The sequence below is a fragment of the Hipposideros armiger genome, unplaced genomic scaffold (assembly GCF_001890085.2).
Source record: "Hipposideros armiger isolate ML-2016 unplaced genomic scaffold, ASM189008v1 scaffold_804, whole genome shotgun sequence".
Taxonomy (NCBI): domain Eukaryota; kingdom Metazoa; phylum Chordata; class Mammalia; order Chiroptera; family Hipposideridae; genus Hipposideros; species Hipposideros armiger.
Window position 1 is genome coordinate 362218 of NW_017732154.1, and position 24402 is coordinate 386619.

At 49.4% G+C, this 24402-nt stretch overlaps 1 protein-coding gene across 4 annotated transcripts in view; it reads left to right on the forward strand.

The window, feature by feature from the left end:
* The window catches only part of RARB (retinoic acid receptor beta), a 170492-nt gene that overhangs the window by 137582 nt on the left and 8508 nt on the right, over positions 1-24402 (forward strand). For all 4 annotated transcript variants that reach the window (XM_019628679.1, XM_019628676.1, XM_019628677.1 and 1 more), the window contains exons 4-5: positions 3812-3972; positions 18341-18517. In XM_019628679.1, the coding sequence (XP_019484224.1) occupies positions 3812-3972; positions 18341-18517 (338 nt within the window). The remainder of the gene's footprint in view (positions 1-3811; positions 3973-18340; positions 18518-24402) is intronic.

Below are 24402 nucleotides of genomic sequence, written 5' to 3' on the forward strand. Positions count from 1 at the left end.
CCCCAGCTTCACCTGTGTCACCCTCTGCCCCACATTGGTGCCCTACAAAGAGGGTGAGCTCCTGCCTGTCCCAGCAACGGCAGACCGTGAGTCCCCGGAAACTGGACAGATCCATCATCCCCAGGTCCAAGTGGTGTTCCGTGCACTGCATGGTCTTCTTGATTTTGGTGGTTCTTGGCAGCTATCCCCACACCTGGCCCAGATACCTTGTCTGCATTCCACAGCAGTTTAAAACCATTGAGCAAGGCAGCTGCTAAAGCCACGTGTTTAGAAAATGTGTCCACTAACTTACGAACGGTTACATAATTGAGGCGTTATCGCCAGAGGTGTTAAGGCATTTTGCGGTTGCAGAGGAGTTTCCAATAGTCCCAGGGAGCCTTTAGTCGTAGACTCAGTGCGGGGAGGGGGAAAGGCACTTCATTTTGGGAGAGCAGGAGACGTCTGGAAGGGAGTAAGTGGTTACATGCTCGTCCCTGGTCTACTGGCCAGCTGCTAAGAGTACTGCGAGTTGAGAAGATGAAGCTCTGGCTTTGCAGCTGTTATTTTGCAAACAATGAGTGCTGTCACTGCACAACCCAACCGAGTGCCCCACTTGGTGGCCTGCTGCAGCTCACCAAGGTCCCCTTCCCACCTGACCTCACGTCTCACTTTCTGACGTGGTGTACGTGCTCACAGAGTGTCCTCTGCCCACTTCCAGGTCAACCTCTGAAGCGGCGTTTGCTTATCTGAGGTTTCCAGGTGATTTTCCAGGGGGGCCGTGGGTAGGTGTGGGACAGTGAAGCAGAGTGCTTAGGAGGGCAGACCCAGGCCCACCCACCTGCCTGGGGATGAAATGGTGGGTAATGTCGTGTGTATGGTTCCTCTCTCTGCTTTTCTGTGTATTCCACTGCAGTCCTGACTTCATTACTTCCAAACAGGGTGATCTTGCACCTCAAGTTCCAGAGTGTAGAAAGGGAATTGTAATGTCCGCCTCACGTGGAATTTAGTGAGTTAGAATCCTTCAGTTGCTCAAGGCCATGGCTGGCCATTGCTAAGCAGCTGGTAAGCGGCATCACTGTTACTGCTGTGGTAAGTGGCCCTAGGTGCCACCTTGGCTTCTGATTCTAGTCAGAGCAGTTCCTAGTGCTCAGTGTCTTGTGGCTTCCCACGGAGCTCTGTGTTTTGGTGGTGTTCTTGCTGTTTTAAGATATAATTCACAGAGCATAACATTCGTCATTTTAAAGTGTACAGTTCAGTGACTTGTAGTGTATTTGCAAGGTGATACAGCCATCACCACTAATTCCAGAACATTTTCATCTCCCCGAAGAGGAACCCCATACCCCTTAGAAGTAACTTCCTCTCTGCCCCCCACCCCAGCCCGTGGCAACCACTGATCTGTTTTCTGTCTATGAATTTGCTTACTCTTAACATCTCATATAAGTGGAATCATACAATATGTGGCTTCTTGTGACTGGCTCCTTTCACTGAGCATAATGATTTTAAGGTTCGTTCGTGTTGTAACATGTATCAGGACTTCATTCCTTTCATGGCCAATGATATTTCATTGTACGGATAGACCACGTTTTGTTGATCCATTCCTCAGTTGATGGACATGTGGGCTATTGTGAATAGTACTACTGTAGACATTTGTGTACAGGCTTTCCGTGCACATATAGTTTCTGTTTTCTTGGGTGTACACCTAGGAGTGGAGTTGCTGGGTCATATGGTAACACCATGTTTAACTTTTTGAGGAACTGCCAAGCTGTTTTCCTCAGTGGTCTGTTTTGGAAGGATCCCCCGTTGCTTTGATGTGACTTTTGGGTTAGGTAAAGAAGAGGGTCATTGGTGGGGGCCCAGAAAGGGGGGTGGTTCTGATAACTTGCACTGAGAGCCCCTGTGTTCACACATAAGCCTTCAGGCTGCAGCCTCCCCTCACAAACCCAGACCTGTAGAGCCCAGGGGCGTCTCTGCTGCCATGTGCCACCCTCTTTCCTACCTCATTGTTTGTCCTTTGCTGACTGTATCCTTTGCATTCTCCCTGCTGTGAACCACGCTACCCTCACCCTGTGTGGGGATGGTCTGGGCACGTGGCCGGTCTGCACTGGAAAATACCACATCTGAGGCTGGAGGCGCTCACCCTGTCTTTACCCACTCATTCTAGATCAGGGCAGGTTCTGGACCAAAGAACAGTGTCATTTCATCCTGGGGGAAACAGTCATCTGGAAAGGTTTTGTGTTTTTCAAACATGGGCTTCTTTAGAAATATGTGAGTCCGCTGAGGAAAGAACTGGTCAGCTGTGTAAACTTGAGCACGTTCCTTAGCCTCCCTGAGGCTCAGTTTCTTTATCTGTAAAATGGGTTTAGAATTGCCTACCTGATAAGGGGGTCAAGTGAGAGACTGCAGACACACTGCTCATGCTCAAGATTCTCCAGAATTGGGAATTTTCACCCTGATTGCCCTACCTCCTGGTCAGGTGTGAGCAGCCTATCCAGACACAGGGATTTTTCAGTTCCATTCATTCCCCGCCCCCCTTTTTTTTCCTCCCTCCCTCCCTCTCCATTCCATCTCTTTCTTTTCCCCTTTTCTTCCCCCGCCGCCCCTCCATGCCTGCCTTTTACTCTACCTTCAGCTCCAGCTCCAAGCAGGGCCTGCGATACTCCCGGTGTAGACCCAGAGAACTACCAGTTCTCAGATCGCCCGGGTTCTCTTGGGGGGCCTGGCAGAGGGACGGGGGGCAACCCAGGCCAAGTCCTCTCAGGGCAGATCGGATTCTGCCCTGAGTCACTTGCAGCACAGATCCCCAGGTTACGGGGGCGGCATACACAGCCAAGCGGTGTCCAGCCTGGCAACCCCTGGGTCCCCAGGGAACATGGACTCCCCGGATGGGGGCACATGGACTAGTTTTTCCAGTTGGCCTCCCTGGGTTTCAGTTTCCCTCCCCGGGAGATCCTAGCCAGAGGCCAGAGCTTTGAGTTACACTCGGATTTGAAGTCATCTGCGCGGCCTGTGCTGTGAGAGGTCCAGGTCCGGGGCCCTAGATCTGCCCAGTGCTGAGCTCGGTGGAGGGTGCCAAGGCCAAGACACATGCCTGCTGTGGACCAGGGGGCAGACAGGATGTGGAGTCGAGCGGCTGTGGATGAATACATGAATGAATGAATGAATGAATGAATGAATGAATGAATGGTTTTGCAGGCCAAGGATACATAATGCATAGATTATTGTTTTTAAAAAAACTTTATAAGTAATAAAGGACATATGATTCATACAGGAAGTTGAGGAAGCAAAAAACACGAAGGGACAAAAATCACAATCCCATCACCTTTAAAGATGAATTTCTTCAAAAGTGCTAGTCAGTGAATTCAGAAAACTAAAAAGCGAAATAGCAAACCAAAAGGCTTAGCTGGGAATCACTAATTATGACACCACAGGGCTTTGTGCAGGGACGTGTCTCCCAGGCAAAAGTGGCTCCCTTGTGATGCTTCTCAGGCCACCCCCTCTGCAGCTGCTTGGGGAAAATCCTCCTTCAAGGACCAGTCCTCATAGAAAGTTCTCTCTAAACAAACCCAGGCTCTCAGCGTCTTGGCTGAGCCTTAGCCTCCCTTAAGAATTGGTTGGCACGAACACACACAGAAAGACAAACCTCGCTCTCTGCCCTGCCCTCCTGGCCGCCCAGCCTTATTTCTTGGGAGATGTGATTATAGCACCTTTTCCTGCTGTTCCTGTTCTAAGTGTCAAGTGAATCTGAGGCAGCGTCGGTGGAGGGGACCTCCCAGCTCAGGCAGCACAGGCCCAGCCATTAGTGACCCTGATTTGCCTTCTCTCTCATTTCCAGCTGTCAGGAATGACAGGAACAAGAAAAAGAAGGAGCCTTTGAAGCAGGAGTGCACGGAAAGCTATGAAATGACAGCTGAGCTGGATGATCTCACAGAGAAGATCCGAAAAGCTCACCAGGAAACCTTCCCCTCGCTCTGCCAGCTGGGTAAATACACCACGGTAAGAGATGCTTCCGCCCCCAGGCTTCTGGGAGGATGGGCACAGGCCCTCGTGCACACATGCGCCGGCGCACACACACTGTTTGCCGTGGCCCTGAGGGGACACCCACTCAAACTCAGCCCAGGATATGCGTGTCAGCTTAGTGGGGCTAGGCAGTGGCCAACTCCCTCCCTCCATGTGGCAGCCTCTGGACAGTCTCTGAGTAGAATGGCATTTCTTCCAAGTCAGTCACGCACACATGCATTCACTCAAGAAACATGAGTGCTGACCCCTATGTTCACTGCAGCACTATGTACAATAGCCAAGATATGGAAGCGACTCAAGTGCTCATCAACAGATGATTGGATAAATGTGGTACATATATACAATGGAATATTACTCAGCCATAAAAATGAATGCCATCTTAACATTTGTGACAACATGGATGGACCTAGAGGGTATTATGCTAAGAGAAACAAGTCTGACTGAGAAAGACAAATACCATAGAATCTCACTTATATGTGGAATCTAAAGAACAAAATAATGAAACCAACAGAAACAGACTCATATACAGAGAACAAACTGATGGTTCCAAGAGGAGAGGGGGTTGGGGGCAGAGTGAATAAGGTGAAGGGATTAAGAAGCACACACTGGGAATTACAAAACAGTCACGGGGATGTAAAGTACAGTTTAGAGAATATAGTCAATAATGTTGCAACAACTATGTATAGTGCCAGGTGGGTACTAGACGAATCGGGGGGAATCACTGCATAAATTATATAAATGTCTAAGCAGTATGCTGTACACCCAATACTAATATAAAATAATATGGAATGTCAACTGTAACTGAAAAAAAAAAGTCAATAATTTAAAAAAGAAAGGAAGGGAAGGAGGGAGAGAGGGAGGGAGAGAGGGAGAGAGGGAGAGAGGAAGACGAACCGAGCACCTGTTATATGCCAGGCCGAGTGCAAGGCACTGGCGACATGAACGATGAAGATAAAGTTGCTGCTCTCAGGGACTCGGGTCTGGTGAAGGAGGCGAGTAAAACCAGCGAGTGAAGTGTTACACGGGCCATGAGACACCCACCTCTACAGAGCCCTGTGAGGACCCGGAGGGGACAAGCGATGGCTCTTTTTAAAAAAACTGACCAGCTGTAAGCTCCAACCAAGATGACTGGGGCCCTCCCCTGGGTCAGGGTCTGGCTTCAGAGAGGGTGTGTGTATAACCCCAAAGCCAGGGCCTGGAAAAGCACAAGGGTAGGTGTGACCCTTCCTGCGGCAGGTGGGTGGTCACCCTCTCCTCCCAGTGTTCTGCTGGGAATCGCTTTTGCTGAGGTTAGAAATAAAGAGAAGGGAGAGGGACAGAAAGTGGGATCAAAGGTAGGAGGCATGTGTCAGCTGGCCTGGGCTGAGCCAGTAGAGACGGCATGAGCTACTTTAATTTTTTAAAGTGGTTTTTGCATGTGTTATGTTCCTTGATGTATATTCCCAGTGTGTGGACTCCTCAGAGGGGGGCACGTGGGCACTCAATAAATATTTGTCGAGTGAATGAATGGATGGATAAATATAACTAGCATGTTGTTCTGGCCTCTTTAAGTGGCTTATGTTGCTTGCCTAACTAATGCTAGGAAATGTACTTTTTAAACAAATGCAAATATTGCAGTATTTGCTGGTTTGGGGACTGGTGTGCTAGAAAAAGAATAGTATGAAAGGTCATAAAGATAAAAAGATGAAATGGTAATGCCAGATAGAAAAAAGGACTGTGAGTGAAGCAACTCTTGGGGTACACGCAGTCATGCATTTGGATGTTACTGCCTCCGTTTTATATGCAAAATAGGAATGGTGGCCAGGACCAGGCCCAGACTTGCTGTCGAAATTGTTTCTAGAACATGCCAGGGTGGCTTCTCAGGTGAGCAGGAGGTTCTACAGTTGGCTGGCACCAGCTTCTGAAGGGCTGGCACCGGAGTTAGACAGGTAGGCCCCTTGGCCAAACCAGAGACTTTGGCTCAGAAAGCAGAGCAAGAAGCTAAAGCATCGCTTCTTCCCAAACCTCAGTGTGCTTATGACACACCTGGGATTCTTACTGTTGTAAAATGCAGGCTCTGTTTCAGCAGGTCTGGGACGGGTCATTCCTCACAAGCTCCCAGGCAGGGCTGATGGTGCGGGTATACAGAACACACTCGGAAGCAAAGGCCGTGAACCTTTTGAACAGCAAGACCTGGGGTGACCCTCTGGGTCACCCCAGAAGGGGCCCACCCGGGCCCTTGGTGTCAGAGAGGAGGGGAGATGCTGGAGTGCCCATTGTAACCTGTGAAGCTATTGGCCTACCTGCCAGGCTGGGGAGGTGCCAGCCTCAGTAGACAAGCCCCCCCCCCGAGCTTGGGGAGCACCGTCCTAGCCCAGAGCAGACGCCGAGTCATTTTAACCTAGGAGATAAAGGAGGCCCATGAACCACGGGGCAATGGAGGGGAGATACCATATATCTAGAGCAAAGGCACTAGAATGAGATGAATGTGGTTTAAACCTGCTAAGTCACTGATCAGTCGTGTGACTGAGTGCAAGTTACTTAACTTCCCTGAGTCTCCTTTTTCCCATTTGTAAAATGGGGATAATAGAAAATGGTTAGGATGATACGAATGAGACAATTCACGCAAAGCTTCCATGGTGGGACCTGGAAATATCTCTACAGCAGTGATGCAACAGACGCACCATCCACCACGTATCCATTTACTGGGTATGCACTGATTCTCCAGGCACCTGGTCCCATGCCAAGTGCACCCGGCACTATAGAGAAGTAACATGATTAATAAGCAGTGCCAGGGCCGGCTGAGTGGCTCAGTTGGTTAAGAGCTCGCTCAAGAGTTTGAGCTCTGAGCAACAGCGGTTCGAGTCAGCCCAAGCTGAGCAGCCATGAGCTGCCAACAGGTGGCGGGATGGCTCAGCTAAAAAAAAAAAAAAAAAAAAAAAAAAAAAAGTGAATAAGCAGTGCCAAGGAGCATATCGTTTATCGCTTTTAGAAATATTTACTGATTGCCAACTATGTTCCAGGCACTCTTTTGGGCTAAGTATCAAGGTGAGTGTGTCCTGACCTAAGAACTAGGGAAATTGACCAAGCATGAGCCATGGGAAAGGACAGAAGGAAGTACCAGACAGACCCGGTGCCCTGGAAAGGTGGGATGGTGTTAAGATGCAAAAGAGTGGGAAGTGATCATGAAAAAAACCTCGCAGAGTCTGGAATGCCGACTGAGGAATTTGTATTTTAGTCTGTAAATAATGGAGAGAAATCAACAGTTGGTGGTCAGGAGTCTTTATTACTTTCATTATCATCATCATTTGTGCAACTAATTTTTACTGAGCATTTACTATGTGCCAGGGACTATGGTAAATAGTCTAAATATATTCTCTTGCTCCTTGAGGATTCTAAGAAGGAGGTACTGTTGCCCCCATATGACAGACAGATAAACTGAGGCTGGATACTATTGTCCCCAGATTAGAGATGAGTAAACTGAGGTATAGAAGGGCTAAATAAATTTCTCCATGTCTCATAGCCAACCCATGGGACTTGAATGTGAACTGACTGCAGGGTTGGCCCTTTCAACCACTACACCATTCACAGAATACATCAACAGGGCGGTTGGCAGGGCAGGATGGAAGCAGGAGCCACTGGGCATCTAGTTAGGACGAGGCGGCGGTTATCCAGGAAGAAAGCCAATCTTTAGCTCCAGAAAAGATGGAGTAAGAGAGAACAAGTCAGAGTAGGGAGGGCTTCCTGGAAGTGGAAACTTTTGAGCCAGTTCACAAGGCGAGAGACATTATATGACATCCCTGGGGTCATTTGCTACTGTATGAGGGTCCCCTCCCTCTTCCCCAGGTGGAGGTATCTTAGTGTGGCCTAGCCATCCCCTAGAACCTGACTCACCTGGTAACCAGGTGAAATGGTGCCCACTCCAGTCTGCAGGAGGGCAGGGCAAACACAAAGTACAGCATGTCCCCTTCCTAGAACACACGCCCTGGTGTGGCCTGGCTTCCCCCAGGGCCTGGGAACAAAATGCTCCTTCAGTCAGCCTGCCCTCTGTGAGTCAACACAGCTGCTTCCCACCCCAGAAGCCAGCCAGGGGTTCTGGCGAGCCTCACCGGGGCCTCTACCCTCTTCCCGACCCTAGGTCTCTTCTGAAAGCAGCAGCCTCTCCTTTTGGATTCTCATTATGCTATAGGTCTGATTCCATCTGCTTCCAGGCCGATGAGTCTGCCTGCCCAGCCTTCTCGAAGGGTGCAGCGGGGGCTGGCGGGGCCCTGTCCGTGTCCCTTGGTTCACACTGCAATCCCAGTGTCCTGGCCTGAAGGTTTCCTCTGGCTGCCGTAGCTGCTCGGCTCTCGTGTGCAGCATTGACACTCCTGCGAGACTCCCCGCCCAATGACCAAGAGAAGCTGGGGGATAAATGCCCCAGCCTCCTTGCCCCTGGGGTAGGATGCCTCTGAGGCATTCTATAAACCACCTCCCAGAGTTCCCCAACAAGGTGGGGCCCAGGTGCCCACAGGGATCACCAGGGATCCCTGGGACCTCTGCCCAAGTAAGCCACTTGCACTGAAATCCTAGTCTCAAGGTTGGCTTCTGCCCATGGCAGGTGGCTCCCCTGAGGGCCTCAGGGCCCCTTCCCAGTCACCCCTCTTTGGGGATGTGACACCATCAATCCCCAATTGGAACCCACTGTCCTCAGCACTTTGCAAGGACTTTCTGCACGTCCTTGGATCCAGCAGGGAAAATGGAAATACAGGTTCCAACTCCAGAGGCCAGTCCCTCACCCCTGGGCAGCCCGACCTCCTTCCAGGCACACAGAGCCCATTTTCGGGAGCAAGGCTGCTCCGATGCAGTTTCCCATCCAGATTTCTCTATTTCTCCTCTCCATACACCGACCTAGCTCCGTTTTTATTGTAAGCGACTTTAAGTCCTTTCTGTAAGTGGGTAGAGGTATAAATAAATAACAGCAGCCGTAACACATTCTCTGCAAGCTCTTAGTTCCGAGTGGAACATTTTTATAGAGGGCTTTTTTTAGATAGGCAGTTGCTTCCACTGCCAGGAAACTTCCTGCCGTCTTTACCAGTCTGGCATCCTTGTCAGATGCCTTGGGAATAAGTGGGCAGAGAGGAATGAAAAAGGCAGCTAGCCGCCCACCGACAGATCTTTGAAAGAGTCGTTCCTTTTTCTTCCTTAATTCGGGTAGATTTGGGACAAATGGTCAGGTCCCAGGAAGCAGCATGAGGCAGAAACTCGTGTCTCCCCACCCTCCACGCCCAGGCCTGGGCAGGGCGCTCATCTATAAGCTTTAGAGTGAATCTGCTTGGGAAGGCTGCTAAACCAGTGACCCCTCCAAAAATAAGCGGGAGGGTAGAGGGATTCCATGATGGAGGGTGGGAAGCACGGCAGTGGCTATTTATAGATGAGCTCTCCAAAACAGAACCAGAGGAAACAGCCTGGCTCTGAGGATATTTGCTTTGCTTCCTTAGGACAAACCCTAGCAACTATATCATTTGGGCTTTGGGACCTTGTCGACCCAGGTTCAAATGTTGCCTGTGCTACTTAGGAGTTGCGTGACCTTGGAATCATCATTTGAGCCTCAGCTCCCTCATCTGTATAATGGGGTTAAGAATCATCCTGGGGTTGCTGGGATGGTTAAGTGAGAAAACTATATCAGAGGGCCTTGTATAGTTTCTGGAACAGAGATGTGCAAAATGGCTAGGGCTTCTCCTGGTGATCCCGCTATGAGCACCTTCCCATTTTTTAGAGCTGCTTGCCCAGGCTCTGGAGAAGTAAAGTGGTGGGTGGGAAAGCGAGGCAGTTCTTAGCAGGACAGCGCCAGCCCCGGCCTTCTGCACAGGGCTGCATCTGCTCCCCCATCCCGCTGCTCTGCCATGTGCGGGCAGTTCATCACCTTGCAGAGCTTGATGGGACATAAGCTGTCCTCTGAGGGGCTCGTGAAGTTGAGCTATGGAGATTTAAGGAGCGCTTAATCTACTCAGAAAAATGACCACCAACAGAATCATTAAACCAGCGAAAGACTTTCCAGGAGACGAGTGCTTTAGAAAGGGAAGGCGTTGTGAGCGGTCCCAGCCATGTGTGGACTTGGCTTTCATTTTAGAAACTAACAGTTTAATTAGATAGGGAATCAGAACCTGAAACTCTGGAGGTTGGCCTCCCAGGAGAGACGGTTCTGGTGGGGTGGGTGGTTAAGGGGAGCACAATGCCAGAGTTCTGATCCCTACTCCCTCAACTCGGAGTTTTCTGACTTTGAACCAGCCCTTAATGTCTGTGAGCCTGTTTTTTGCCAGGAAACACACCCGCGCTGTCCATAGCACCTAGACTATTATTATTTCATTTTCCAACACACATTTACTATATACCTACTGTATTGGGTTTCCTAGGGCTGCCATGAAAAAAATACCACAAACTAGGCGGCTGAAGACAACAAAAGTGTATCGTCTCACAGCTCTAGAAGCTAGATGTCTAAAATCAAGGTATCAGCAGAGCATGCTGACTTTGATGGCTCTGAGGAAGAATCCTTCCTTGCCTCATAGCGTCTGATGTCAAAGGCAATTTTTGGCCCTCCTTGGCTTGTAGATGCGTCGCTATAATCCCCTTCTTCACATGGCCATCTTCTCCCTGTGCGTCTTCATATGGCCGTCTTCTGTGTGTGTCTGTCTCTGTCCAATTTTTCCCTTTTTATAAGGGTACCATCACATTGGATTAGGGCACACCCCAATGATATTATTTTAAGCTGATTACCTCTGTAAAAACCTATTTCCAAATAAGGTCACATTCTGAAGTACTGGGGGTCAGGAGTTCAACATATCTTTTTTGGGGGATACCTACTGAGTGCAGTATTGGGGTGCATGGATGTTTGCAGCTCTTTCCTGTAGTTTGGCTGAAAACCAAATTTTGTCACACGTCTTGTGTGCTTTTCGAAACCTCTGGCAGCACACATCATAAGTCCTCATCTGTAATCAGTGAATTCCACTGGATGGTGGAAAAAGGAAAAGATTCCCAGCCAAGGGAGAAACATGAGCATGGCCAGGAGTTTTGCAGAGAAGGATCTGGAGAGGAGGCAGATGCAGTCTGCGGAGACAGGTTAAGGCTAGCTGGCGGCCGGTGTGCTGGGGTAAAGCATGTGAATGTTAGCCACAGGGAGCCAAGGGAGGTTTCTAGTCAGGAGAAGCAGTGCTAAGAGGGCTGGCCCTGGCCGCTTTGTGCCTGGCCAGAGGGCTATGGCAGGTAGGCGTGGCAGAGCTTTTGTTCTTTCTTAAATGCACCCCGGGAGTTCCAGAAGCCACCAATGGCTCCTCACAGCAACTGAGACCACCCCAAAATGTTGTATCTCTTGGCCATCCAACACCCTCCATCCTACAGCTGTCCCATTCTGAAAGCCATACCCCTGCACTCCACCAAGGTCCCTGAATCTCAGATACCAGGAATGAAAGGGCTGCTGCTGTCCAGAGGGACCCCTCCAGGCTCATGTCCCAGCCCAGAAGTCTTAGATAGTGGGGGTCCAGGCGCGCCTCTAAAACATTACCTTCAGGGAAGTCCTGCAGCATCACCCTTGCTTTCAGCCAGACTGCCAGGAAACATTTGGAGGTCCTTAGAGACCCTCGCTACCTGCCTCCTTCCCGTTGCCCTTAGCTTAGAGCCCTCTCCACCCATGGGCTGCGCCATGCCTTTGAGACAGCGCCTGTCTTCCCATCTATAGCTGCAAGGAGGCTGCCAAGCTGCCTTTCTCCCCACCTGTTGGAGGCATCCGGTGCTGAGGAGAATGCTGCATATGCCCACTGATGGACATACCCCAGCTGGAACATTCCAGAAGTCATGTTGTCATAGGGCCTAGATATGTGTTTGCTGACCACAAAGACACCTGGCCTGGTACATAACATTCTCTTCAGTGCGACACTAGGGATTTTTTCGCCACCTCCTGGAAGCGTCCAGAGTTCCCAGCCAGGAGGGAGATCGCAAATGTCACAGCAGACTATAGGACACAGAAAGTTCAGGCCAGGAAGTAGAATATGTATGTGATGACCCAATACATGATGTGGTGTAAGGGTGGGGAGCCCAGATGCTGCAGCCCAACCACTTGGTGTGCACTCTGGACCCCCCACCTAACTCTTGGGGCATCTCGTATCAGTTGTTTAACTTCTCTGGGCGTAAGCGTCCACATCAGTCACATGGGACGATAATAGTGCCTACCTTATGAGGGTGTTGTGAAAATTAAAGTGAGTTCACTGTGAAGCAGTAAGAATAGTGCCTGGCTTGAGATAAGCCCTAGGAAGGGGTTTTTCCAGGAGAAACATACAAAGTGGAGAAGTGGAGTGTGGGTGACAAGCACATTCTACAAATGGAACTTGAGGGGGCATCAGCCTCTCAGGATGGTCGAAGAGCAAAGACTTCAGGCCAAGGGAAGAAGGGGGCCACCTCACTGGATGTCCCCGACATCCCCAGGGAACCTTAACTCTTTCTTCCTTTTAAGAAATTTAAGTTGCTCTTTAGCTCAAACAAAACAAACTAACAAACAAAAAAACAAGAAACAGCCCTGGTTAAACCACTGTAGTGCCCAGGTGCTGCCCCAAATGGGATTTTGAGAACATTGGTGATGCCACCTCCATGTATGGGTCTTGTTCAGAAAGGAAGGCCACTGAAGCTGAAGCTGAGTAATAATGAATGTCAACTATAATTTAATATATGCATACATAGTCACAGGATGGGGAGTACAGCATAGGGAATAGAGTCAATGAAATTGTAACGGCTATGCACGATGTCAGAGGGGTAGTAGATTGGGGGAGGGAGGTTATCACTTTGTGAGGGGTATAAATGTCTCACTATTACATTGTTTTGTACACCTGAAACTAATAAAAAAAGTGGAAAAAAGAAAGAAGAAGAAGAAAAAAAAAAGTAAGGCCAGTCAGGAAAGCAGTAAGTGGCAGCAAAGAACTAAGCCTACAGAAGAAGCGAATCCATTTGTGTGGCAAAAATGGCCATTTAATTGGATTCATAGTGGGGTTGGGCTCTGCTGCTGCTCAAGATGGCCCTAGGGGACCTTCGGAGGGGCCCTCCACCTGGGCCCCTGCTGCACAGCATTCTGGGAAGGCAGGCTGGGGCTCCTGCCTGGAGAGGGGCTTCTACCCAGGGAGGAGGAGCTGAGGAAAGAGTGCAAATTTGGGGAGACCTGCCTCTTCCTCGTGCTGCTTTGGCTCTGCTTATTAGCTGCCAACAGAGGCCTCTCCTCATCGCCCCACTTTCTCACTCCTTTCCCTCCCCTCCCCTGACTTCACAAATGCTGTGGAAAACTCACACTTCCTCGGTGCTCCCTGTAACCGCCTCCATTACCAGCCAAACCAGGCTGTGCTCTCCATTTGCCACAGCTGGAAGATAATATATAAGCCATTTTAAACCTCATGCCTATGAATCCAGCAACCAGCATCATAAAACACTAGGTTATTTTGTGTTTTATTAACTGCCTCTTCCCTTCAGTTTGCATAATAGTGAGTGAGATTTACATGCCGTTAAGAAGGCTGTGCATTATTTTTAATAGAAGGTGCGACAGGCTTCTCTCTCTCAGCCCCGTGTGTGATAAAGTAACCTCATATGATGCTGATGAAGATTCCGTTCACACTGGCTGGGTCGGGGCAATGCCTTTTTTTCCAGATGGATACTATTGTAAAATGATTTCCCGCTGTAAGCTCGCCTCTCTGTCCCTCTCTATCGTGTCTTCCTCCGAACCGGTGAAACTGCCTATTAAATTTAATTACAGCCCGAATGGTGTACATCTTGATCTTATGTTCCCCCGAGTGTGCTGTATTCCACCGAAGTCCTTGAGGAAGGAATACAGTAAATCTGGAGGGTGCGTGCCTACTTTCCGCAAAGAATGTTACGGAAGGCACCGTTGGCCACCACCTTTTTTAGGGCATCTGTATCATGCCTTATGCAAACATTTCTTTCTGGCTTTCCTCACCAACATTTAAAAAACAAAAGCTACTTTTATTGACTCTGTGGACTGATTCCACTGAGATGAGGAACTAAAGACATCAGTTTGGGATGAGTGGTACTCTTTCCTGAAAGACTTAACATTTGTCAGAGGCCCAAATGCCAGGCCTGGGGAGCCTTGCCTTTCACTGGATTATTCGGTTCTGTCTCCAGAGGCAGCAGAGGCCCCATGAGTAGACCTAGGCCACGGCCCAGGAGAGCCTCATTCTCAAAATGATGGTTGACCTGAGACATTTTAAACAAGCAAGAACTGTGGGCACTTCATTCACTCATTGGTTCATTCATCAAATAATTATTGAGCCCCTACTATGTTCTAAACTCATTGGCCAGCTCCGGGTTGCCTGCTTTTTTCCGAGCCAATCACTGTGGTCAGAAGGAGGGACCACTCTGATGATACAGCAATCAAAAATGAGACAAGAATCCCCTGTATAATAAGCAAATGATAGCGTTATTAGGAGATCAGTGCTATAAACGTCGAGTAGGGTGGAGCTGGCGGTATCTAGAGTGTAGAGGGTTCTGTAATTTTCAATAGAGTTAGCCCAGGAGGTCTCAAGGGAAAGTGACAGTGATCAAAGACTTGAGGGAATAGGGGAGTGCATCATACAGATATCTGGGGAAGAGCAATCCAGGGGAAGGGAACAGCCAGTGCAAAGACCCAGAGGCAGGAGCATGCCTCACTTGTTCAGGGAGAGCTAGACCTTGTCGCTGGGCTGGGTGAGCTGGGGGCAAACTCGGAGAAGACGGGGTCAGAGAAAAGGAGCCAAGATCTGGGAGGGCCTTGCAGGCCATTGAAAGGACTTTGACATTTACTCTGAGTGAGATGAGAAATCTTTGGAGATTTTGAGTAGCACAGTGACTTGGTCTGGCTTGTGTTTTAAAAGGGTTCCTTTAGTCCTTTGGTAAGAATAGGCTGTAAGGAGGCCGGGGTGGAAAGCAGGAGACCAGTGAGGAGGCTGTCGCAATAATCTAGGCAGGAGGAGATGGTGGCTCAGACTAGGATGGTGGCAGTGGGGTCCGCTTCTCTAAGTCTTGACACTTCCTGGGAATGGGGTGGGGTAAGAATGTGAAACTCCCAGACTGAAACTGTCTTAAGCTATAACTGCACATTAGTCAGACTTCTTCCTGTTGCAGGCAACGGAAACCAAACTTAAATCTACTTAGAGTAAAAAAAACTCCTGGTGCGAATCGGGCATGGCTGGATCCAGCAGCTCAGTATCTTCAAGACAGGGCTCCTCTTCCCCTTTCTTTCCATTGTTCGTCTCACCTTTCTTCTGAATTGGCTTCATTGTTAGGAAGGCCTTCCCCACCTGGTAGCCCCTGAAAACCCCTGGTAACCCTCATTGACAGAGTGCTTCGCTTCCCTAATTGTTCCAACCTGAGTCTCAGAATTAAGCCTCATTGGCCAGATCTGGGCCACCTGCTCATTTATGAACCAATCACGGTGGCCAGGAGGAGGGACTACTCTGATTAGCCAAATCGGAGTCAAGTGCCCTCCCTTCACTTGAGGGAGTTCGACAGCCCGACCCAAACCCCAGAAACTGAGAGGAAGAGAGGAGCAGTCCCCCAAATGACTCTAGAGGCAGAAGAGAGGGATGTCAGGAAGGCAGATGGACTGTTCAACTCCATTCATACCAGTGGTCCTGCTCTGGAGATTACAGAAAGAAAAGAAAACAAAAACAGTTCCCTGGGCATGTTGGAGTGTGGTTTTCGTCAAAAGCTGAGACCCTCAGTAATTTCTGGCAAGTTCATGGCGGTGTTCTGTTTCCTGTCTGTGCTGTGAGCATCGTTTTCACTGATTAAATGAGGAAAGATAGGTTTCTAATGGGAGTGGGCTTATAATGGGGTTGGGGACTTTTCTGGGCATGTTACCTGTGCACGTGAGGACAGAGGAGAAGATAGTCATTGCTGTGCTCCGAACCCTCTGGTAATGCTGGGGGCTGGTGAGGGTGGTGAAGGAAAGGGTCCAATATTGATTAAACCCAGGAACACACCAGGCACTGTTTGCTTCCTTCCCCCTGGGAGCCTACTCTTTGCAGCAGCCTGTGAGGGCAAGTAGTATGGATGGGGACAATGAGGCGTGAAGCTAGGACATCACTTGCAGGAGGTCACACCTATCATCAGCCAAGAAGGGGAAAAGCCAGGTTTGGGGACCAGGTAGACCTGAGACCCACTTCCAGCCTCTCCTTGGCAAGGTACCTCGCCTTCCTGAGGTGAACTTGCCACACGTTGCGGTGAAGCTCCTCATTCCCTCTTCTTCACTGGGGGGCTGTGGGGGTTGGCAAGGGAAGGAAGGAGCTGAGGCTGGGGTGGCGCTTGCTGTGGTAAGGCTCAGAGAGCAGCAGGCACTTGCCCTGCTAGGCTGTACGCTCGCTAAGGGTTGAGGCTGTGTCTGGGGCGTTCAGCCGTTACACCCCAGCCCCTGGCTGCGTGAAGATGGGTCAGCAAATATTCGTAGAACAAAGGGAGAAAGGGAGGAAGAGAAGAAGAGGAATAAGTGAACGAAAGAAGGAATATTCGAATGGATGGAGGAACCCAGCCAGTAGGTTGACAGAGGTTTGGTCTGAAATCTACTTACCTCAGAGGAGTGAGGAAAAGGGTTTCCCTGTGTTTATGCTGTAGCTGTCAAAGATAAGGCACCCTTCAGGCACCTGGGCCTCGTGTCCTGAGTGGAAACTGCTGAAGGACTAGAAGGCTGGTCCTTCAAAAAAAAAAAAAAAACAGGGAGGAGCAGCTGTGTTGTCCTTGGAGTGGCCCCTCTGCGTCCGGACACCTCGGTGGGCTGCATCATCATGTGGCACGCACGCGCCCGCGGAGCCTGTCCCTGCCTCCCCGGCTGAGGCCTGCGCCTGGCAGTGGGACAAGCAGCTCCGTGTGAGTCATGCCTGTGGTCACCACAACACAGAGGACCTCTAGAGAGACTAATCTTTGTTGTCGTTGTAGCATTTTGTTCTTCTTTTATCGTCATTTTTTCTTTTATTTTTATTATGAAAAATTGCAAACGTTATTGCATGGAAGTAGAGAGAACAGAATAATGAATGCCGTGATGACTTCACAGCCAGTCTTGTTTCGTCATCTATCCAGCGTCATACACGCTGCCCATTGCGTATTATTTAGAGGTAAATTACAAACATCTTATTTTGTCTGTAAATATTAGTGTGCCTAATGTAGACCTTTCTGCAAACAGAAGCATAGCAGCAAAGCTATCATTACTCCTCCTAAAATAAAACTAACACCTCAGACACCTTAATATCTCAAATTTCCAGTTTTCTCATATGTCACGATTTCTTTATTTATGTGAATTAGAATTCAGATCAGGTCTACAGCTTGTAATTGGTTCATAAGTCTCCTAAAAATGGTTTGTTCCTAAGTCAAGGCTATTGGGGTATAATTTACATGATGGGAAAATTTATTTTCTTAAAGGTATAATTTTATGAGTTTGACAAAAGTATGCAATCCTATAACCACCACCCAAGCCCCTTGTATACCTTTGTATTCAACCATCCTCCACCCCAGCCCCTGGAAACCACTGATCTGCTCTCTGTCACTGTGGTTTTGCCATGTCCAGAATGTCATCTGAATGGAATCATTGTGTGTGTAGGCTGTTGGGTCTGCCTTCTTTCACTGAGCGTAATGCTTTTGGGGTTCATCCATGTCGCAGCATGTATCAGTACTTCCGTTGTTGTCACCGCTGACTAGCACTCCGTTGCCTGGTTGTCCCAGGTTATCCATTCATCAGTTAATGAACATCTTGGCGGAGTCGCTTTTAACCTGTAGCTTTCTCTTTCCGTTCCTCTTTGTTCCGCTTGTAATGTATTTGTTGAAGAAACCAATTTGTTGGTTTTATGGAGTCTCCCACATCCTGGATGTTGACAGTCACACCCCCCACAGTATAGTTTTTAGCACGTCCCTCTGTCCCCTGGGATTTCTGTGGTTACAACTAGAGGCTCGCTCTGATTCTGGTTTGACTGCTTCATAGGTGTTGGTGTGTGTTTCCATCAGGACACCCACATGACAGGTTGCCTCTTTTTAAGATATTAGCAACCACTGATGGTCAGTGCCTGGAGCCATTAATTCATTAGGGTTATACGTGGTGACTCCTCATTCCATTATTCCTTCTTAACGTATTAGCTGGAATAATTGCCCAAAGAGAAATTCCCTTCATCTGTTACTTGATTGTTCTATGGTACAGGGATAACATTTTGAGCATTTTAAAAAGATAAATCCAAGCTCACAACTCAGCCACCCTACCAGGAAGCTCCCTGGTCAACACTGAAGTGCCAGCACATGAATAAGAAACATGAATAGTTCCCTGCCTTTCGTTGGGCTTTCCAGAAACAACCCCTGACGATGTTTTCTCTCCCTCTAGAATTCCAGTGCTGACCATCGAGTCCGACTGGACCTGGGCCTCTGGGACAAATTCAGTGAACTTGCCACCAAGTGCATTATTAAGATCGTGGAGTTTGCTAAACGTCTGCCGGGCTTCACCAGCTTGACCATCGCAGACCAAATCACCCTGCTGAAGGCCGCCTGCCTGGACATCCTGGTATGTGCCCTTCTGAACTCCCAGTCGGGGTGTTGGGGTGGGGGAAGAGGGGACTGAGACGCTTTGAAGATCTCCAGCAGCTTCGGTTCCCCCAACCTCTCTTCCTACTATCTCCTTGGCACACTGAGTACCATCCTCCCTGCCTGCATCTCAGTTCAATTGCCAAAGGCTCAGAGATGCCCCTGGAGTTGGACAGAACCTTCCTACTCTCTCTACCTGATGTGGGAACTTTGCTACATGGCCTCAGGAAAGGAGCCAGCCAGCCTTGGTCGTAGGTCTTCAGTGACAGGTTGCTCACCTGTAGCTCCTTCTGCAGGACAAGCCTGTAGGCATTTGAAAGGCCTCCCAGCTAAAGCTACTGGAGATGTCACATAGCACCCTTGTTCTGCCCCCTGATATGGCACCACCTCCATCGGTGGCCTTGGGAAAACCCCTTTCTTCCGTGGGCCTCAGTTTCCTTCACCATGCAAAGGGGATCCCTGATGCCCCTCCACTTCCTGCTGTTCACACACTGTGGCTTCTAGGGCCCTGGAATGGGTAAGGATGCTGTCACACCTTGTCCTCTGGAGGTCTCTGCTGGCTGGATGCCCACCCTGTCTCTCCCAGGTGAGGGCTTCAGGGCTGGTGTGATCAGTTCTTTCTGGGGTGATTTCCATGGGCGGGAAGCAGCTCCCATTAGCGGTGGCAGGGACCTGTCCTGCCTGAGGGAGTGGATACGGACAGGTCTCTGGAGGAAGTGGAGGGAAGGCGAGCCCCCAGGGAGGCATCAGAAAGTAGGGAAAGAAAAAATAGCTTTTGAGGTTCTTTAAAAGCACAGATTTCCTTTTTATTACATCTTTCATAGCTTTGGGGATAGACAGTTCTGCCAAGCAAATACAGTCACTCACTATAATTAAACATACAGAGAGAGAGAGAGAGAGAGAGAGAGAGAGAGAGAGAGAGAGCTGCTCAGGAGGAGAGAGGACGCTGGATGGGGTGGTTGTGCAGGAAGCTTAAATATTTGTGTCTTTCCTTTTGCAAGTTGGATCTGAGGAGGAGTGGTAATGGTTACTGAGACTAAATATGGTATTTTTTTCTTCTCATGAAGTCAGAGGGTCTGGGATGAACCTAAGAACCTTCAGGAAAAAAAGAAACATCAGCGCAGCATTCATCTGTCACATACCCACACCCTGTAGAGTTTGCAAACCTCAGCTCATTTGCACCTCACACAACTCAAAGGCCTGGGGATGGAGATTCAGGCGATTTGTACAGATAAGGAGCAGGGGGCTAGGTGAGGCACCAAGTCAGGTGAGTGCTGGAGCCAAAGCTCAGGACCCAAATCTTTGGACTTCAAAGCCATGAGAGGAAGTGCAGACATAAGATCCGACGCATAAACAGGACGTGGTGTGAGAGATGTGGGCCCCTAGGAGAGAACCAGCCAGACCGCCAGAGATGGAGTAATAGAGGCAACTTGGGTGAATCGGCAATGACGCTAATAATGAGCTAGTAGAATAATTAAGTTTTTAATGCTTTGCTCACATGTGCTTCAAGGGTAGCACTCCACAGACTTTCCCCTAAGCCTCAGAACACCCTCAAGATATAAGTGGAGACTGGAATTATTGCCACATGATTAGAGGTGCCCCAGAGGCCGACAGGGGCTGAGCAATCAGTGAGGTGACACACCGCGAGTCAATGGCTGCACCAGGAAGGCTGTGGAATTCTGACTTGCTGCATCCCATGGCCGCCCAGCGGGTCCTGGAGCCTTCCCAAAGCTCAGGCTCTGACTGTGAACCTCTGCTTGTTTCTTAGTCCTCTTCTTGTCTAGCTGCCAGGCAGTGACAGTTTCTGATGACCTCAATTCCAGCCCTTTGGGAAAGATGGAATCAGAGGGATGCTTTGAGGTCCTCCAGGGAAGTGTCTCATTTCCACAGCACCACCTGCTAATGGTCAACGTGCTGATCGCCCCTCTTAAAATCTCCATCCAACCTCCAGCAGCCATCTCCCCACATCTCACATTTACACTGACCTCGCCAGTGCTCCCCAGGTTTGCTCACAGATCTAAGAATCAGCCCTTCGGCCCTCGTTGGAGACAGGGAGAACAGGAACGAATTTCCGTGACCTTGGTCAAGTTATTTAACATCTCCAAGCCCCAGTTCACCTATCTATAAAATGGGAATACACATCAATAAGGCATTAACTAAAGTCATTCCTTAAATGGGTTTAAATACAGTCATGGATATAAGCACGGGGCAGGGGCACGCAGTAGGTGCCTCGTCAGTGATGAAAGCTGGAACAGAGCCAGCGTAGCCCCAGGGGGGCAAGTTTAGTCTCTGCAGCAGGAGTCAGGAAACTCAACCACTCCTTCCTGCCTCACAAGGGTGAGGGGCTGGGGTTAGGGTGTGATAGGCAAAGGAGGGAAACGCCATCACAGGGGAAGGGCAGAGGCCTACAGTCATATGAGATGAAGCAGGAGGAATACTTATTTGGCCCCAGCGAAGAGGCCATTTCCAAGAATTTTTAGCGAAGTCCATTAACCACCAGATACTGAAAATGCACAACTTCAAAGATCATCTTTTGGCTGAGAATATCAACTGGCTGAGCTGTTTAGAAGGATCTTCTAATCTAAGACATTAATGTATGGATACAGTAAGAGAAAAAACAGAAGGACAGACAGACAGACACGGGCCAAGGTTATTCTCGGCCCCTAGCAAGGCAAGTCAAGGTCGTGCCAAGGGCCACCACCTTTGATCTGGTGCCACCCATTCACAGCCACTGGTAGTGCGTTGTGTTCTGTGTGGTTTGTCCCTGATGTTTGTCGGCCTGCAGGGCTGGCACCGTGTTGCGAAGATGCTGTCAGGGCAGGACATGCTTGCAAAGCCCCAGGGGAAGAGTTGATTTATAATCAAGAGGTGGAAGCCCCTCAGGAAACAGGTCCAAGGTGAAGGATAGCCTTCAGCCCGTCCTGCCCACACTCTCTGCTACACCACCCTCTGCAGGGATTTCTGTCCCCAACTCTGCTTGGTGGGGACCCTCTGCTGGGGAGCCCGTAGCCAGGCTTCCCTCTCGAGGCTGAGGCCCAGCTGTGAGTTTCTTGATTCCCCACAGCAGGCAAGTAGCCAAAAGGCCTCTGTAAGTAAGGTGGACCAACTCTTCAAAGCATTTACAGGCAATTTTATATTCCTTTCCTCACCCAAGAGTTGAGCATCCCAGGTTTGTGCTCAGGACAAGAAAGGGGGCCCCCGAGAGTGGTCCCTTCACCGGAGTTGTGTCATCATGTTTTCCTTCTAGCCTGCTCCTGTTTCTTCTGCTCCTCCCTCTCAGCTGCCCCTTCTCTGCAGGTAATTAGGAGCAAGTCCCTCTCAACTTAAAAGTCATAGAAAATAATGCTTGAGGCTATCTGGCCCTCTGGCTTCTCTCCTCCCCCTCCCATCCTTTTTCCCTTCTTCCTACAAACATTCACTGAGGACCTGCTGTGTGCCAGGCACCATTCTAGGTTCTGATGACAGAGCAGTGAACAAAAGAGACAAACATTTCTTCCCTTGTGGAGCTGACCTTCTCCTGGGGGGAGACAGGTGATAAGCAAGCAGATAAATAGGCAGTGTCTTAAGTGCCACAAATAAAAACAGAAGCGAGATCTGTGGCTGGAGCGTGACTGAGGTGGGCAAGAGTTAGTTTCTATAGTGTGGTTAGGGAAGCAGGTGACCTTTGAAGGGACCTGAATGAAGTGACAGGAAGAGCTGGAAGCAGTAACAGACACTGGTGTGAGAGGTGTGTAAGAAGAAGAAGGACCTGGAGAAAGAGGAGTTCAAAGGCCCTGGGGCAGGGGAGGCCCTGGGGAGTTGAGGAAACGTGAGGAAGTGAGTGTGCCTGGAGGGAGACACGTGAGGGCAGGACAGCCGGGACTCAGAGAAACTGGGGCCTGAGACCCCACGTAGGGTTTCATTTTCGTTATGATAAGGAGTCCCTGGGTTTTGACCAGAGGTGAGCCATGGCCTGGCTTTTGTTTCAAATGCTCATTCTGTCTTGTCATACAGCATGAATAATTATAGGTTGAAGGAAGAAATCCCACACATGTTTAATGAACACTTACTACGTGCCAGACACTGGGTTATAATGGCAGAGAGGAGAGATGAGACCTTGCCCTCCTGGAATTTACAGCCCAGCCTTTCACCAGCTCCAAGCCTGCTCCCACTTTTACTTTTGAACTTGTCTCCCCCACCCTTTCCTGCCCCAACGTGGCTCCCCATCGATCCAGCTTCCCTTTGGCTTGCCCCAGCTGTTGATAGTAGTGACCAGTGTGGGCTCTGAAGCCAGCTTGCCTGGGTTCAAAATCTGGCTCTGTTGTTTACTTGCTGTGTGACCTTGGAAAAATGACTGCCCCTCTCTGAGCTTCAGTTTCCTCATACTGAAAATGAAGGTGAGAATAGAAGCTTTCTTTCAGGGTCTGGAGGGAATGAAATGAGTAGTATGTAGAGGGCTTGCACAGTGGTGGGAACATTGTAGGCCTCAGTTACCTTACATATTAGTGTTTAGCCTCACTACACCCTCCAGGGGATTCTGTTATCAGCCCCTGATGTGTGACATCTTTCCCTATGAGACACACAGGGCTTCCCTGGGTCCTGCCACTCGCTGCCCGCACTTCCTCCAAGGAAAACATTCCCATGCCAATCACAGCAGCACCTTGCTTCTGGTGACGCAAAAGTGACTGCCCTGCATGACTTCCAAACATTATTTGTGGCTCCTGGGGTCCTGGGGACCTTGTTACTATAAGTCCCGGAAGGCCATTCCCACATGAACCTGTCCCTCCTCGCCTTCCCAGGGACTCAGTAAGACAGGACCCTCGCCTGGAGAGGAGCAAGCTCTGGACGTGGAGCCGCCAGCCTGAGTTCAGGCTTCAAGCATTACCTCTGGCCACCTGGGCCGTCACAAGGAGGTCCTGTGTCTTTCTGAGTCTCAGCTGTCTCACCTGTGGGTGTGGAGCAATTTCTCCAGCAGTCACTGGAAGTCACTGGGAGGCAGCCAGTATACGGCTTAAGAAGGTGGGATCTAGAGCCAGACTCCCTGGGTTGAAATCCCAGCTCTGCCCCTTAGAAGCTGTATTAATATAGGGAAGCTGTGTGACCTCTCTAAGCCTCAGTTATGTCTTCAGTGAAGCAGGCATAAATAGTAGCTCCTGTCCAATCAGGCTGTTGGGAGAACTGATTGGGTTAGTGCATGTTAAGCATTAACTAAGTATAGTACCTGGCACATAGTAAGTGCTCCTTTAAATTAGCTATCAATAGCTAATTTAATCAATATTGCATAAGCCCACATCGTCCTTGTGAACTGTTTGTACTGAGCTCACACACACACACACACACACACACACACACACACACACACACACACACACGCTGTCTGTCCAGTATGGCAGCCACAAGCCACCTGCCACCTGTGGCTGTTGAGCACCTGACATGTAACTGGTCTGAAGTGCTATAATTGTAAACTACACACTCGATTTCAAAGACTTACTATTTAAAATTGTAAAATACCTCCTTAATGATTTGTTTATATGGATTACATGTTAAAACAAAAATATTTTGGATCTATTAGTTTAAATAAAAATGCCATTACATTTCACTCCACAAGCTCCTCTTCACATTTTAAGATAACGGCTCCTAGAGTGCTGGTCTAGGAAGCAGTAACAGTCAGACGAGGCTCCTCCTCGCACGCGATGTCCTCCTCAGGAAAGGCGGGCTGGTGGTGGCAGGTCCCACTGAGGAAAACATTTTGTTCCCATGAGCTCCTACACTCCGTACTATGTGTTGCCAGGGAAGACGGCCATGCGCAGCTCTGTATGTGTTATCACTTTGACATCTCCACAAGCACTGGAGGATAAATAGTCAAATCGCATCAGGATATGTCCA